Here is a 14,145-nt window from a genome sequence, read left to right on the forward strand (position 1 = left end):
CACCGGGTCAGACATGGGACAGCCATGAGTTGTCCATACAAGGACAGGAAACCAAACTGATGTGGAGGAGAGGTACCGCCTTATTATCAGTGGGTTTCCTGTCCTGATGTGGGTGGAACCTATCTCTCAGGTGGTGCTGTCATGGGCGGCAGGGAAAAATATGCTACGTGGGCACATAGCCTAAGTTTGTTCCAAAGATGAAAGAACACCAGCAGGGCTAGAAGGACAGGCTTATCTTTTAGGCTGGAAACACACTTATGTGTGTAAAATCGGTCCGAGTTGCATGATAAAAAGTCGTCCGATTTTAGTTCACTAGTCATCAGTGTGCTGTCAGTGTGCAATCAGTTTTTACCCTCAGCAGCTGCTACTCATGTAATGTTATGTACAGAAGCATTTACATTGTTCTCTGCTCCATGCATGAAATCTATTGTGAAAAAAGCATGTCACTAGGATGGTCCGTATGCACCCATAGACTTGCATTGGAGAGACTTGAGCGAGAAACTCACCAAAACGCAGCATGCTGCGATTTTTTGCTCAGTCCGATTTGGACTGAGAAAAAAAATAGCAGATGGGAGCTGCCTCATTGATTAACATGTGTCCGAGTGCAATGCGAGAATTTCTCGCATTCCACTCGTGCAAGATAATCGCAAGTGAGAAGCCGGCCTTAGAGACTGCTCGTGCAACAGCTTCTTAGCTCCATCAATCCCTATATGAGGGACGAATGTGCGAAGCGGCGTGGTACACTATAACAGAGTCCTGCCCGCCAAGGTAAGAACTGCTATGTGCACAAAACAATCAGTCCCCTTCCCCTAGACCTTCGCGTCTATTATAAAGAACTCCATGACTACATGGACTTAAAAATTTATGTTTATTCCACTGTGCCGCAAAAGGAAACACTGGGCCACCTAAGCTGGTCATGCCCACCCTAACTCCACTCCCGTCCACTAGCACTCAGGGCGCTCTCGCCCATTATCTCTGGGCGGTCACGCCCAGCCACTTCTGGGACCCAATACTGCAAGTATGCCCATTCGCCTCTCATTTGAAATGTTTGAGAAAGAAATCATTTGAAAACGCAATACACTTTTTACTTAACGTGATTTTCGTTATTTGGTTAATAACTGCTATCCCGGACCAGATCGTAAACCCCAGGGTTTTAGCTACCCCCGATAGCTGCGACCCGGAGATTTTACGACGTTGGGGTGGGGGGGGGGTTTATACCCCTTTCCCCCAATGCCATTAAAAATCAGTGCTGAGGAATACTGACCCTTAACTATTGCCTTTAAAAGGTAAAAGGTTGTTGAAGTGTTGAAAGGCTTATTCACACAAGGAAAATTGGACACATGGGAAATTGCCGACATAGATAAAATAACTGTTTATTAGGCTGCTTTCACACATCTGGTTTTTGCAGTGCGGCTCAATCCGTCTCAAAAACCTATGCAATGGATGCGGCGAAAAAAACTGATCCGTTGCATAAGTTTTTCCATGCGTCCCGTCCGTTTTTTGACGGATGCGGCTTGATACTGAGCATGCGCAGTGCAAAAAAACGCATCCGGTGGCCGGATGCGGTTTTTGCCACAGGACGCCGCATCCGGCGTCCATAGGCTTGCATTGTAAATCGCGCCGCACAAAAAAACGTGCCAGGCAACGTTCCATCCGGCCGCCGCATGGGCTAAATATGCTGCATCCGGCAAAAACCTGACGCAACGCAAGGCTATGCGGCACAATACGGCGCTAATGCAAGTCTATGCGGAAAAAACGCAACTGGCAGCAAAAAAAAACAGTTGCGTTTTTTCTGCAAAGCGCCATATTGTGCCGCTCAGCAAAAAACGGATGTGTGAAAGCAGCCTTAAAGAGGTCTGACAACAATACCTTCAGTTTATTAAACATTCTCATTGTACACCAGCAAATCTGCCAATTGACTGCAAATTAGTAAACCTCCTTAAGTAATTAAAGGAAACCCCTCAGGTCCAATATGCACCCAGAACCACGAGCAGTTCTGGGTGCATATTGATAATGAGGGAAAAGAACGAAGGAGGGATCCAGCACAAATCCTCGTGGTTAAAAGTAAAAAAACATCCTTTATTTCATAAGTTTAAAAATTCTCCAGAGACCGGGAGTAGGAAAATATTTACAATAGACGCATAGGTGAACTTTACGCGTTTCGGACTTAGGGGGTAAAAACAACGAAGTCCTTAATCATAAGTCAAACCCTTTACTTTTAACCACGAGGATTTGTGCTGGATCCCTCCTTCGTTCTTTTCCCTCATTACCTTGGCTGGCCTGGACCTTCCAGCGGATCCGTGCACACACACAGCAGTGGAGTTGGCAGGTGAGCTGAAATATCCTCATTTTTCATGCATATTGATAATCCCCTCCTAATTGTCCCAGCATATACTAGCATAGATAAAGAGATCTTTAGGAAATGCATTTCTAACGATCCTTTATGATATGCTAATGAGCGCAGGGACTAACTAGTCGCAAGAGTGTTATTTTCCTTGACTAGTCCGCTCTTTTATCACGCCCACAGAGTCGTAGGTCATGCTAACATGCTATTCAATGCCCAGCGTCATCTGCAGTGCCTGTGTCCATTGTCACCTCTGATGATGCCATGTTTAGGCTCAGTGTGCATGATCAGAAATCCCGGCACTTCCGGTCATACGCACTAGACCTCTATGAAACCGGGACGCATACACCCGGCTTCATAGTGCGCATGACCAGAAGTGCAGTGATTTCTGATCATGCACACTGAGCCTAAACACGGCATCATCAGAGGTGACAATAGACATAGGTACACGTGTCACTTCCGATGACGCTGAGCATTGAATAGCATGTTAGCATGCCCCTGCCGCCGGATCCGTTTTTCCCCCCATAGACTTCTATTAGCGCCGGATTGTGCCGGATGGCGTTGCGTTCCATCCGGCTTTCGCCGGATCCATCAAAAATTTTGTTTGTCCGGCGGCCATATGGAACGCTGAGGCTACTTTCACACATCCATTTTTTGCCCTCAGGCACAATCCGGCTTGTGCCTGATGCAACGGATCCGTCGCAGATTGTGTAAAAACTGATGCAACGGATCCAGTAAAAAACGGATTCGTTTTTTTTTTCTTTTTCATGCAAAGAGAGAGAGATCCCATCATCCCCGCAGGCACTGCCACCCCCATCATTACCGCACACACCGGCACGACCGCCCCCATCATCCCTGCACACAGCGGCACTACCGCCCCCATCATCCCCGCACACACACCGGCACTACCGCCCCAATCATCCCCGAACACAAGCAGGCACTACCGCCCACATCATCACCGCACACACCCAGGCACACCCTTATCACCGCACACACCGGCACTACCACACCCATCATCCCTGCACACGCCCAGGCACTACCGCACCCATCATCCCTGCACACATCATCCCTGCACACACCCAGGCACTACCGCACCCATCAGCACCACACACACCCAAGCACTACCGCACCCATCATCATCATCACCACACACACACACACACACACACACACACACACATTACCTGAGTGACGTCCCGCTGATCGCGCGACTCACATCAGTTGCTGCGCAGAGCTCACAGGAGCGGCAGTGTTCTACTGCCGCTCCTGTCAGCTTACGATGTAGCAGAGCTGAAAGTGTTATGGAACCGCGTGTGGATTATTTCAGACCTGGAGGGGTATTTGGGGGTTAATAAAGTGGTGAATGAGGGTGTTTTTTGTCTTTTATTTCAAATAAAGAGTTTTTAGGTGTTTGTGTTTATTTACTTTCACTATAGATTAATCATGGGGGGGGTGTCTTATAGACGCCTGCCATGATTAACCTAGGACTTAGTGGCACCTATGGGCTGCCATTAACTCATTATTAGCTCGATTGCCACTGCACCAGGGCAATTCAGGATGAGCGGGGTAGAGTCCCGGGACTGTCGCATCTAATGGATGCGACAATTCCAGGAGGCTGCTGGCTGATATTTTTGGGCTGGGGGGCTCCCCATAACGTGGAGCTACCCATCCTGAGAATACCAGCCATCAGCAGTGTGACTTTACCTTGGCTATATCAAAATTGGGGGGGAACCGCACTTTGTTTTTCTTAATTATTTATTTATATGCACTATATAGACCCATCCACCGGCGGCTGTGATTGGTTGCAGTGAGACAGCTGTCACTCAGCTTGGGGGCGTGTCTGACTGCAACCAATCATAGGTGCCAGTGGGCGGGGGAAGCAGGGAGTATGAGATGGAATAATGAGCGTCGGCATCTTCAAAAGCAGGAGAAGCCGCCAGAGCAGTGTGACAGCTGTGATTGGTGAGTATAAAGGAGGGAGGGAGAGACCAACCGACAGAGAGAGAGATACAGCGACCGAGACTGAGAGACACACACAGAGACCGAGACAGAGACACACACAGAGACCGAGACTGAGAGAGAGACACACACAGAGACCGAGAGAGACAAACACAGAGACCGAGAGACCGAGAGAGACACACAGAGAGACCGAGAGACCGAGAGAGACACACAGAGAGACCGAGAGACAGAGACAGCGACCGAGAGAGACGCAAGGCCATCCGGCACAATCCGGCACTAATAGAAGTCTACGGGGGAAAAAACGCATCCGGCGGCAACAGATGCTTGTATCCGTTATTTGCCGGATTGTGCCTGATGCCAAAAAACTGATGTGTGAAAGTAGCCTGAGTGAAACTTTTTTTGTCTCCGGCGCCGTATGGCGTGTTTTATAATAGAAGCCTATGGACGCCGGATAATGCGGCAAAAAAACGGATAGAGTCGCCGGATCCGTTTTTAACTGAGCATGCTCAGTATCACAATAGATCCGTCAAAAAACTGAAGGAACTGATGGAGAAAACTGATGCAACTGATCAGTTTTTTCACCGGATCATGCCTGATGGCAAAAAACTGATGTGTGAAAGCAACCTAAGGGTACTTTCACACATCCGGATTTTTGCTCTGCGGCACAATACGGCGTTCTGCAGAAAAACCGCAACCGGCTTTTGTAACGCCGATTGCGGTTTTTTTTGCATTGACTTACATTAGTGCCGCATTGTGCCGTAGGGGCTTGCGTTCGGTCCGGTTTTTGCCGCATGCGGCAGATTTAGCCGATGCGGCGGCCGGATCGAACGTACCCTGCAACGTTTTTTGCTCCGGCAAAAAACACCGCATCGCGCCGCATCCGGCCGCTGCGGCGCATTTTTCAATGCATCCCTATGGAGGCCGGATGCGGCGCGATGCGGAAAAAACCGCATCCGGTCGCCGCATGCGGTATTTTCCACTGCGCATGCTCAGTAGCATGCCGCAACCGGAAAAAACCGGACCGGCCGCATGTAAAAACTGATGCAAAGGATGCGGTGTTTTCACCGCATCCGTTGCATAGTTTTCACAGCCGGATTGAGCCGCAGGGCTCAAACCGGATGTGTGAAAGTAGCCTAAGAGGGCAGACTATTCGGGGGAAATAACGCCCTTGCGATTAGTCATTAGCAAATCATAAAGGATCTTTAGAAATACTTTTTCTAAAGATCTCTTTTTGTGTAGTAGTATATGCTGGGACAGTTAGGAAGGGAAATAGAAATTAGGGAAATAAAAATTATTAGAAATATGCACCCAGAACTGCTCATGGGTCTGGGTGCATATTGGATCTGACAGGTTCACTTTAAGTTTATATTCCACCTGGTGATAGTCCTATACAGAAGTGGCAACCATATGATACATTACTTCTCATTTCTTCTTTTTTATCGCAAGGCGACCTGCCTATGCATAAGTCAGTGTTAATTTGTGGCAAGCCAGGTACCTCTGCAATCCAGCAAAGAAAAACCACAAGCTGGCATGATTGCAGTGGAGCAGGGAATAAAACTACTAGGACAACCCCTTTTGATTCCATGTTTCTCCCAGTTAAAATAATAAAACCTATACTCCCTTCCATCAGTACTAGTGATGGGCAGTCCGGCTCTTTTTTGGTGATCCGGTTCCCATGGCTCCACTCACCAAAAAGAGCCGGATCTTTCAGCTCGTTCTTGGCTCCTTATTAAATATGTGTTCACCCCAGGCGAACATATATTTAAGATTGTAGTAACGTCGCCAAATCCCTGCCCACCCGCGGCTAAACCCCGCCCACTTACAAGCGGCCTATTAGATTGCTGGGTGGGCGGGGATTTGACGGCGAAAAGCGACGTTTAGATATTTTAGTGGCTCACGCTGGTGATCCGGCTCCTGTCGTTCACAGCAGGGAGCCGGATCTATGTGTCGGATCGTTCGCGACCGACACATCACTAATCAGTACCACAGCTCATAGTGCAGGGGCTCATTGGGGGGTGGGTGACGTCACACAAGCCCAGTGCCAATCAGTGCCGGCTTTCTTTTCCCAGTCTTCGGCCCAAATGAGTAGTCAACAGGAAGAGAGCGCAGCCTCAGTGCTTACATCCTGATGATTGCACAAGCCCCAGAAGCCAGCAGGAGGGACACCAATGAGGAGTTGCCGGGAAGAGGAAGCAGATCGCTGTGGGGACACCAACACAGGCATTACAGCTATCCTCTGGATCACACTACTTGTTTTTTTTCCCAGAGCTCACCAAGTGCTGCTGTGTCTTGGGCTGGTTGGAGACCAGACTGTATGTATCTATTGATGATGACATACTGGTACAAATGTGTTTCAAAACCAGAGATCTTCATAATTTTTGCACTAGGTCAACCCAAAATCACAGGTTGATCACATATCATATGAACAACCTTACCTTGCACCTCAAATATCACAGAACCGAAATTTTGTGATGCAGCAAAACTATGTGGGAAAATTTCCCATATTGAAATTTGCCATGTGGGCAACTTTCCTGTGGGCATTCGAGAGAGTCTGTCACCAGGTTTTTGTCACCTAATCTGAGAGCAGCATAATGTAGGGGCAGAGATCCTGATTCCAGCGATGTGTTACTTACTTGGCTGCTTAGTATAGTTTTGACAAAAATCACTGTATAATCAGTAGTAGATCATCATTAGAGGACTACTTGGCATTTTGCAGGTAATCCAGCATATTGTTGAGCTCTGTATAACTGCTAGATCTGCAGCAGAGAAATCATTGATTTTATCAACATGACATCAAACAACAGTAAATGACACATCGCTGGAATCAGGATCTCTGTCTCTACATTATGGTGCTCTTAGATGGAGTAGAAAAAACAGATGAAAGGTTCCCTTTAAACAACATGTATGCATTTTTCGTGGAACCTGTTCTGAGACATTGCAGCACATCAATTAAAGGAGAATTCTGAAGTTGCCCCCTATCCATATCATATGAGAATTCCTCAATAATTCGAGATCCGATCACTGGGACCCCATCGATCCCACATAAATTAAAGAATTCCGAAGATTCCCCCTATCCATATGAGATAATTCCCCAATCATTCGGGATCCGATCACTGGGACCCCCATCAATCCCGAGAATTGGAGCCCTTGTGACTGGTGCAGTGGTGGATCAGGGCACAATTGATCTTTGACATTCTCGTATGAATGAATATTAAGCATTGCCCTGATTCACCACTGCTCCCGTCACAAGGCTTTCAATTCTCGGGATCGATGGGGGTCCCAGTGATCGAATCCCCAGTGATTGTGAAGTTACCCCCATCCTATGATCCTATGGATAGGGGATAACTCACAAACTTGAGAATACCCCTTTATCTAAATAAAACAGTGGCATCGCAGAAAGACAGATTTTAGTTAGAAGGTGCCATTGAAGGAACAAACATTACAACCTTCTCTGTGTTTACAGTTATCAAAACCACAATAGAATTGCAACATTTTTACAGAGATTTTGACAATTCGAGGCTAAAAAAAAAGCAACACGGCTTAAAAGATTAGGGATTTGCAATTTATGGTACTGCCCAAAATAATGTTCAGGGGATCAATATTCCTAATATACGAATCCGTACAATGTCAACAAACCACCAGCTGTAGTGTTAAGGAAGTAAGACAAGGACTATCAGCAGCGGCGACCCGCGATGTGCTCAGTGAGGGGCAGAGCACTTCACCGATACTCTGCTGTGGGGAGAAGTGCGCTCACCTCTGCAGCGCTGCCGGACATAATGAGCGCAGCCGGGAGTCTCCTGCGCCGTTAGAAAGCTATTCTTTTTACAGAAAATTCCACAGCCGCATCCATCTCATATTCCACTGTCTGCCGGAAAACCCCAATTTCCTCACTACTTCTCCAAGTGACTCTCATTCTGCAGCGAGGGGAGCGAATTCCCTGCCGCACCACTTACTTCCGGCAATCAACTGTATTTCCTGTTGGTGTCCTTACAACGACGCCATGTTGGTAGAGGCGAGGTCTCTTTCTCCCTGTAGGTGTGTCTTAAAGGGAACCTGTCATCAGAAATTTAGCTATAAACCTAAGGCTATGTGCGCACTGGGAAATGAAATTTCCTTGCGTAAATTCCGCAGGCTCTCAAAGATCTTATCACCTGCGGAAAAAATCCGCACCAAATTCCGCACCAAAATCCGCATGCGGATTGTCGCGTTTTGTTGCGGATTTGGTGCGGAATTGGTGCGGATTTGGTGCGGTTTTTCCGCAAGCTGTTCCCTGCGTGATTTTTACATTAGATTAGGGAAAACCCGCAGCTACCTGCGGAAAAGAAGTGACATGCACTTGTTTTTGCTGCGGGATTTCCGCAGCAAAACATGCAGCTATCAAATTCTGCCTAGTGCGCACAGGATTTTTTTTCTCCATAGGATTTGCTGGTGATTCACTGCAGAGATGTTATGAACATTTTCTGCAGCGAAACAAGCAGCAAATCCGCGGCAAAATCCGGTAAGTGCGCACATAGCCTAAAAGTTTCCCCTTCTGCAGCTCCTGGGCTGCATTCTAGCAAGGTTCCTCTAGTTTTTCTGGCCCCTTTTATACTAAAATAAACAATTTATAAAGTTGTACCTTTTTGTATGTAAATTTCGTAAATTATTCAAGGGGGCGGGCTGCCTGGTGTCGGTTACTGTCCTCCTGCCGATTTACGCCGCCCCCGAACGCTGAATTTCATATCTCAAGACGCCGCCCCTGGGCGCCCGAGGTCCTGCGCATGCGCTGTGCGACTGTAGCAGGACTGTGCACTGCGTGCACATGTGACCGCTGGTGACGTTTTGCGCAGGCACGAGGTTATGGGCGGTGCTGTGAGTGTCATCAGCTCAGCTGATCGCGCTACTCACCGCTGCTCCTCTCACCTCCACGCAGCAACTGAGGTGAGTAGCGCGATCAGCTGAGCTGTCACTGAGGTTACCCGCAGCCACCGCTGCATCCACCGCTGGATCCAGTGACAGCGGGTAACCTCAGTGACAGCTCAGCTGATCGCACGGCTGTCTTCATTAGCTGTGTGGAGGTGACCAGAGCGGCTGTGTCTGCTGCAGCTCCGGTCACCTCCATGCAGCAGCGCTGGAGGCGACGCTGGAGCATCCTGGAGAACGCCGGACATGGAGGGCTTTTTGGGGCTGATTAAAGTGGTGAACCAGGGTATATGTGTGTGTTTTTTATTTCTAATAAAGGATTTTTTCGGGCGTGTGTGTGTTTATTTACTGTAATTTACAGATTAATCATGGAAGGAATCTCAGGGAGACGCCTGACATGATTAATCTAGGACTTATTGGCAGCTATGGGCTGCCAATAACTCCTTATTACCCCGATTTGCCAACGCACCAGGGCAAATCGGGAAGAGCCGGGTACAGTCCCAGAACTGTCGCATCTAATGTATGTGGCAATTCTGGGCGGCTGCTGACTGATATTGTTAGGCTGGGGGGCTCCCCATAACGTGGAGCTCCCCATCCTGAGAATACCAGCCTTCAGCCGTATGGCTTTATCTGGCTGGTTTTAAAATTGGGGGGGACCGCACGCCGTTTTTTTTAATTATTTAATTATTTATTTCACTGCACAGTATAGACACGCCCACCGGCTGCTGTGATTGGGTGCAGTGTGACACCTGTCACTCAGCGTGGGGGCGTGTCTCACTGTAACCAATCATAGGCGCCGGTGGGCGGGGAAAGCAGGGAATACGAGATTGTTTAATGGGCGGCCGGCTTTTTCAAAACAGTAAAAGCCGCCGGAGCAGTGTGAATGCCGTGCAGAGCCGCGCCGGTGATCGGGGATCGGTGAGTATGAGAGAGGGGGTAAGAGGGTAAGACTGACATGGACAGAGAGAGAGGGACAGAGAGAGAGGGACAGAGATAGTGACGGACTGACAGAGATTAGTGAATGACAGACATTGTGAGGCGCTTCAGAACGCAGCTTTTCAGCTGCGCTCTGAAGCAGACCTTTTTTAAGCTGCGGTGCAGAGCGCACACCTGCGCACATAGCCTCAGACATCAAAATCGTATGAGGGATGTCACACGTTACAATTGACTAGGTTCATACAACAAAACGTCCAATGTATGAGGAATAAACGACGTGTATGCGATCACCGTATTTTCGTTCAATCTTGATCGCATGTAGGTGTCACACGCAAATACGTCACGAACGATGCAGGATGTGCGTCACTTACAACTTGACCCCGACGACGGATTGAAAGATTTATTGAAGCGTGTAAAGCAGGCATTATTTTTCGGATTATAAGACGCACTTTTCCTCCCAAAAATTTGGGAGGAAAATGAGGGGTGCGTCTTAAGATCCGAATACAGCTTACCGGAGTGCTGTTTGTGCGGCGACCGGGTGTGTTCTGGTGGCCGGGTGCCTGTGGCTGCGTGCAGGCAGCCGGGTGCGTGTTGGTGCCGGCTGGCTCTCCGTGCGTGCCGGGCGGCTGTGCGGCAGGTATCCCAGGGTGTCCGCGGTCCCAGTTTCAAATGATGGCGCCGGGAGTCAGCGCGTGCGCAGATGGATCTCTTGGATGAGCGCTCCATCTGCGCATGCGCCGCTCCAGGCACCATCATTTGAAGCGGGACCGCGGACACACTGAGATACTTACTTCACCGGCTTGCTCCAACTGTCACCCGCCGCCACGGAGCCACCGCGGCTCCCACCACGGACGCCGCTGTCACTACGGACCCGCTGCGGCTGACGCTACTAACCCGCCGCGGCTGCCAGCACAACCTCTGCCTCCTGTGACTCCGCTTCACCACCACTGCTGGCCCCCTCCGGTAAGAGAACACCGGATTATAAGACGGATCCCATTTTTTTTTTTACCTTTTTTTAGCTCTAAATTTGGGGTGCATCCGGTGCGCCTTATAAAACGAAACATACGGTACATAGATTTATTTCTAAGTAGTAAATTAAAATATAAATGCAAACTTGGCCGTGTTACTTTTAAACTAGAATATTTTAAACCACAAAATTCTGTTTTAAAGCAGATCTGTCCTCTTAAAATGTGCCCCATGTACAAAACTGCAGACTTCATGACAGATCCGCTCTATTAGATAAAATATCTGTAATAATACTGTGCTTTTGGTTAATGGGAGGAATTAGCGAATACAGGCAACTTACTGTTCTGATTGTTCCAATTGTGGAGACACGAGGGTCAGTGGGTGCTCTCCTGTGGAGACACGGGGGTCAGTGGGTGCTCTCTTGTGGAGACACGGGGGTCAGTGGGTGCTCTCCTGTGGAGACACGGGGGTCAGTGGGTGCTCTCCTGTGGAGACACGGGGGTCAGTGGGTGCTCTCGTCCGCTGATCCGGCTGCCTTTAGAAAGACAGCATGGCCCAGGGCTCATCCCAACTGAACGCCTGACATCCTTAATCCCTCCCTCTCCTCCTCAGCTGTGATCCGACGGCAGTATCAGATCACAGTGTAATGGCTCACGCTCACAGCACAGCAGGAGCCGAGGGTCATTAGCATATCGCATCACATGTGATATGCCAGTGTGACCTCAGCTTGGTATGTGCGCACGTTGCGTTCTGTGCAGTGCGGAAAAGAACACACCCTCTGGCAGACTGGACAAATGTAAACACTGCGTTTGTAAAAAAAAAAAATGCACCCAAAACTCATGCATTTTGGATGCATTTGCCATGCGTTTTGCATGCATTTTTGACAATGCGTTCCCCCGTCAATTCAGCTCTGCTACATGCCCGCTGACAGCAGACACAAACAGAGTTGCGAGATGAGAATGAACTCAGATGAACTTCACCCGACTTCATTGTCATCCCGCGGCTCTGTCTGTGTATTGCGTCCTGGTTAGCGGTCACCCTTGAAGGACGCACTGGTGACCGCAAATCCCCTGAGTGACTGAAGTGAGCAGCGCCATCAGCGGTGCCGTCACTCAGTTTACCCGCTACCAGCTGGAGTCCTCCACCTGAGACCGCAACTTACCTGTGATGTCATTGCTGATCGCGCAGCTCACTTCAGTCACTCGGGCAACTTGCTGTCACAGTTGGAGGATCCAGCAGTGGCCGCGGGTAACCTGAGTGATGTCATCGTTGATCGTGAGGCTCACTTCAGTTGCTGCGTGGAGCTGACAGAGAGCAATCGTGGTCTGTGGCCGTTCCTGTCAGCTTCATGTAGCAGAGCTGGATGCGTCACGGGACCTCGTGTGGATTACGTCGGACCTGGAGGGGTATTTGGGGGTTTAATAAAATGGTGAAAGAGGGTTTTTTTTGTCTTTTATTCCAAATAAAGGATTTTTGGGTGTATGTGTTTATTTTCTTTATGTACTTGTAAGTAGTTAATCATGGTAGATATCTCGGATGCCTGCCATGATTAACCTAGGACTTAGTGGCAGCTATGGGCTGCCATTAATTCCTTATTACCCCGATTGCCACCACACCATGGCAATTCGGGATGAGCTGGGTAGAGTCCCAGGACTGTCGCATCTAATGGATGCGGCAATTCCGGGCGGCTGCTGGCTGATATTGTTAGGCTGGGGGGCTCCCCATAACGTGGAGCTCCCCATCCTGAGAATACCAGCCTTCAGCCATGTGGCTTTACCCTGGCTGGTATCAAAATTGGGGGGGACAGTTTTTTTAAGATTATTTATTTATTTTACTGCATGATATAGACCCGCCCACCGGCGGCTGTGATTGGTTGCAGTGACACAGCTGTCACTTAGTGTGGGGGTGTGTCTCAATGCAACCAATCATAGGCGCCGGTGGGCGGGGGAAAGCAGGGAATAAGAGATGGAATAATGAGCGGCCGGCATTTTCAAAAGAGGAAAAGCCGCCAGAGCAGTGTGACAGCTGTGCAGCGCCTCGCCCGTGATTGGTGAGTATGAGAGAGGGGGGGAGACTGACCGACGGACAGAGAGAGAGACAGAGAGAGAGACCGACCGACGGACGGACAGAGAGTGACAGACAGAGCGACCAACTGACAGAGAAAGAGACTGACCGACAGACAGAGAGAGATTGACCGACATCGACAGAGAGAGACTGAAAAGACCTGCGTTTTGTTTGTCAAAAAAGCATGCGGAACGCAACAAAAATGCAGTCCAAGTGCATTTTGGTTGCGTTTTGACCCATATCATTGATTTCAATGGGTGGAGAACGCAGCTACAACGCACAAAAGAAGTGACATGCTGCTTTTTTTTCCGCAGCGATTTTTGGCATCCAAAACGCTGCGTTTACAAATGCAGCGTGCGCATTGAATTTTCAGACTTCTCATAGAGTTTGCTGGGGAAGCAGAACACATTCAATTTGGCACTGAAATGCTGCAGTTCAAAACACAGCATTAACGCGGGGAAAAAAACGCAACGTGCGCAGATAGTTGTAGTTCGCCGATGCATCACGATGAGGAAGGAATCCTCGCGGCGAACTACAAGACCCAGGAGGCCAGCGATGAAACGGAAGGTAAGGTGAGCATAACATGTGTACCTTCCGTTCCATCGCTGGCCTCCTGGGTCCTGTAGTTCGCCGCTCCAGGATGTGTATCGGTAACCATCGGCGACGAAGCAGGAACTTCCGCTCTCAGATGCTACTCAAACGCAGCACGCTGACCAATCAGAGGCTCCTGCCTTTGACTTCAGCGCTCTGGACACAGAAGTTTCACCCTCGTCGTCATGGTTACCCGATGCACAGCCCATGCTAGCGAACAGCAAGTCCCAGCAGGCCGGCCATGGAACGGAAGGTAAGGTGAGCATATAATATGTGCGTGTGCGTGTGTTTGTGTGTGTTTGTGTGAGTTTGTGCATGTGTGGAATGGCACAATAGGGGACCAGGATGGGACATTCAACAAGTTGTGGAACGAATTGTCTGCA

The 14,145-nt window shown here is 49.0% G+C and overlaps 1 protein-coding gene across 2 annotated transcripts in view; it reads right to left on the minus strand.

The window, feature by feature from the left end:
- Positions 1–8,238, minus strand: part of FBXL18 (F-box and leucine rich repeat protein 18) — a 124,726-nt gene extending 116,488 nt beyond the window's left edge. For both annotated transcript variants that reach the window (XM_075319046.1, XM_075319045.1), the window contains exon 1: positions 8,058–8,238. In XM_075319046.1, the coding sequence (XP_075175161.1) occupies positions 8,058–8,078 (21 nt within the window). In that variant the 5' untranslated portion in view covers positions 8,079–8,238. The remainder of the gene's footprint in view (positions 1–8,057) is intronic.
- Positions 8,239–14,145: the final 5,907 nt, after the last annotated feature.

Source organism: Anomaloglossus baeobatrachus, chromosome 7, assembly GCF_048569485.1.
Source record: "Anomaloglossus baeobatrachus isolate aAnoBae1 chromosome 7, aAnoBae1.hap1, whole genome shotgun sequence".
NCBI classification, from domain to species: domain Eukaryota; kingdom Metazoa; phylum Chordata; class Amphibia; order Anura; family Aromobatidae; genus Anomaloglossus; species Anomaloglossus baeobatrachus.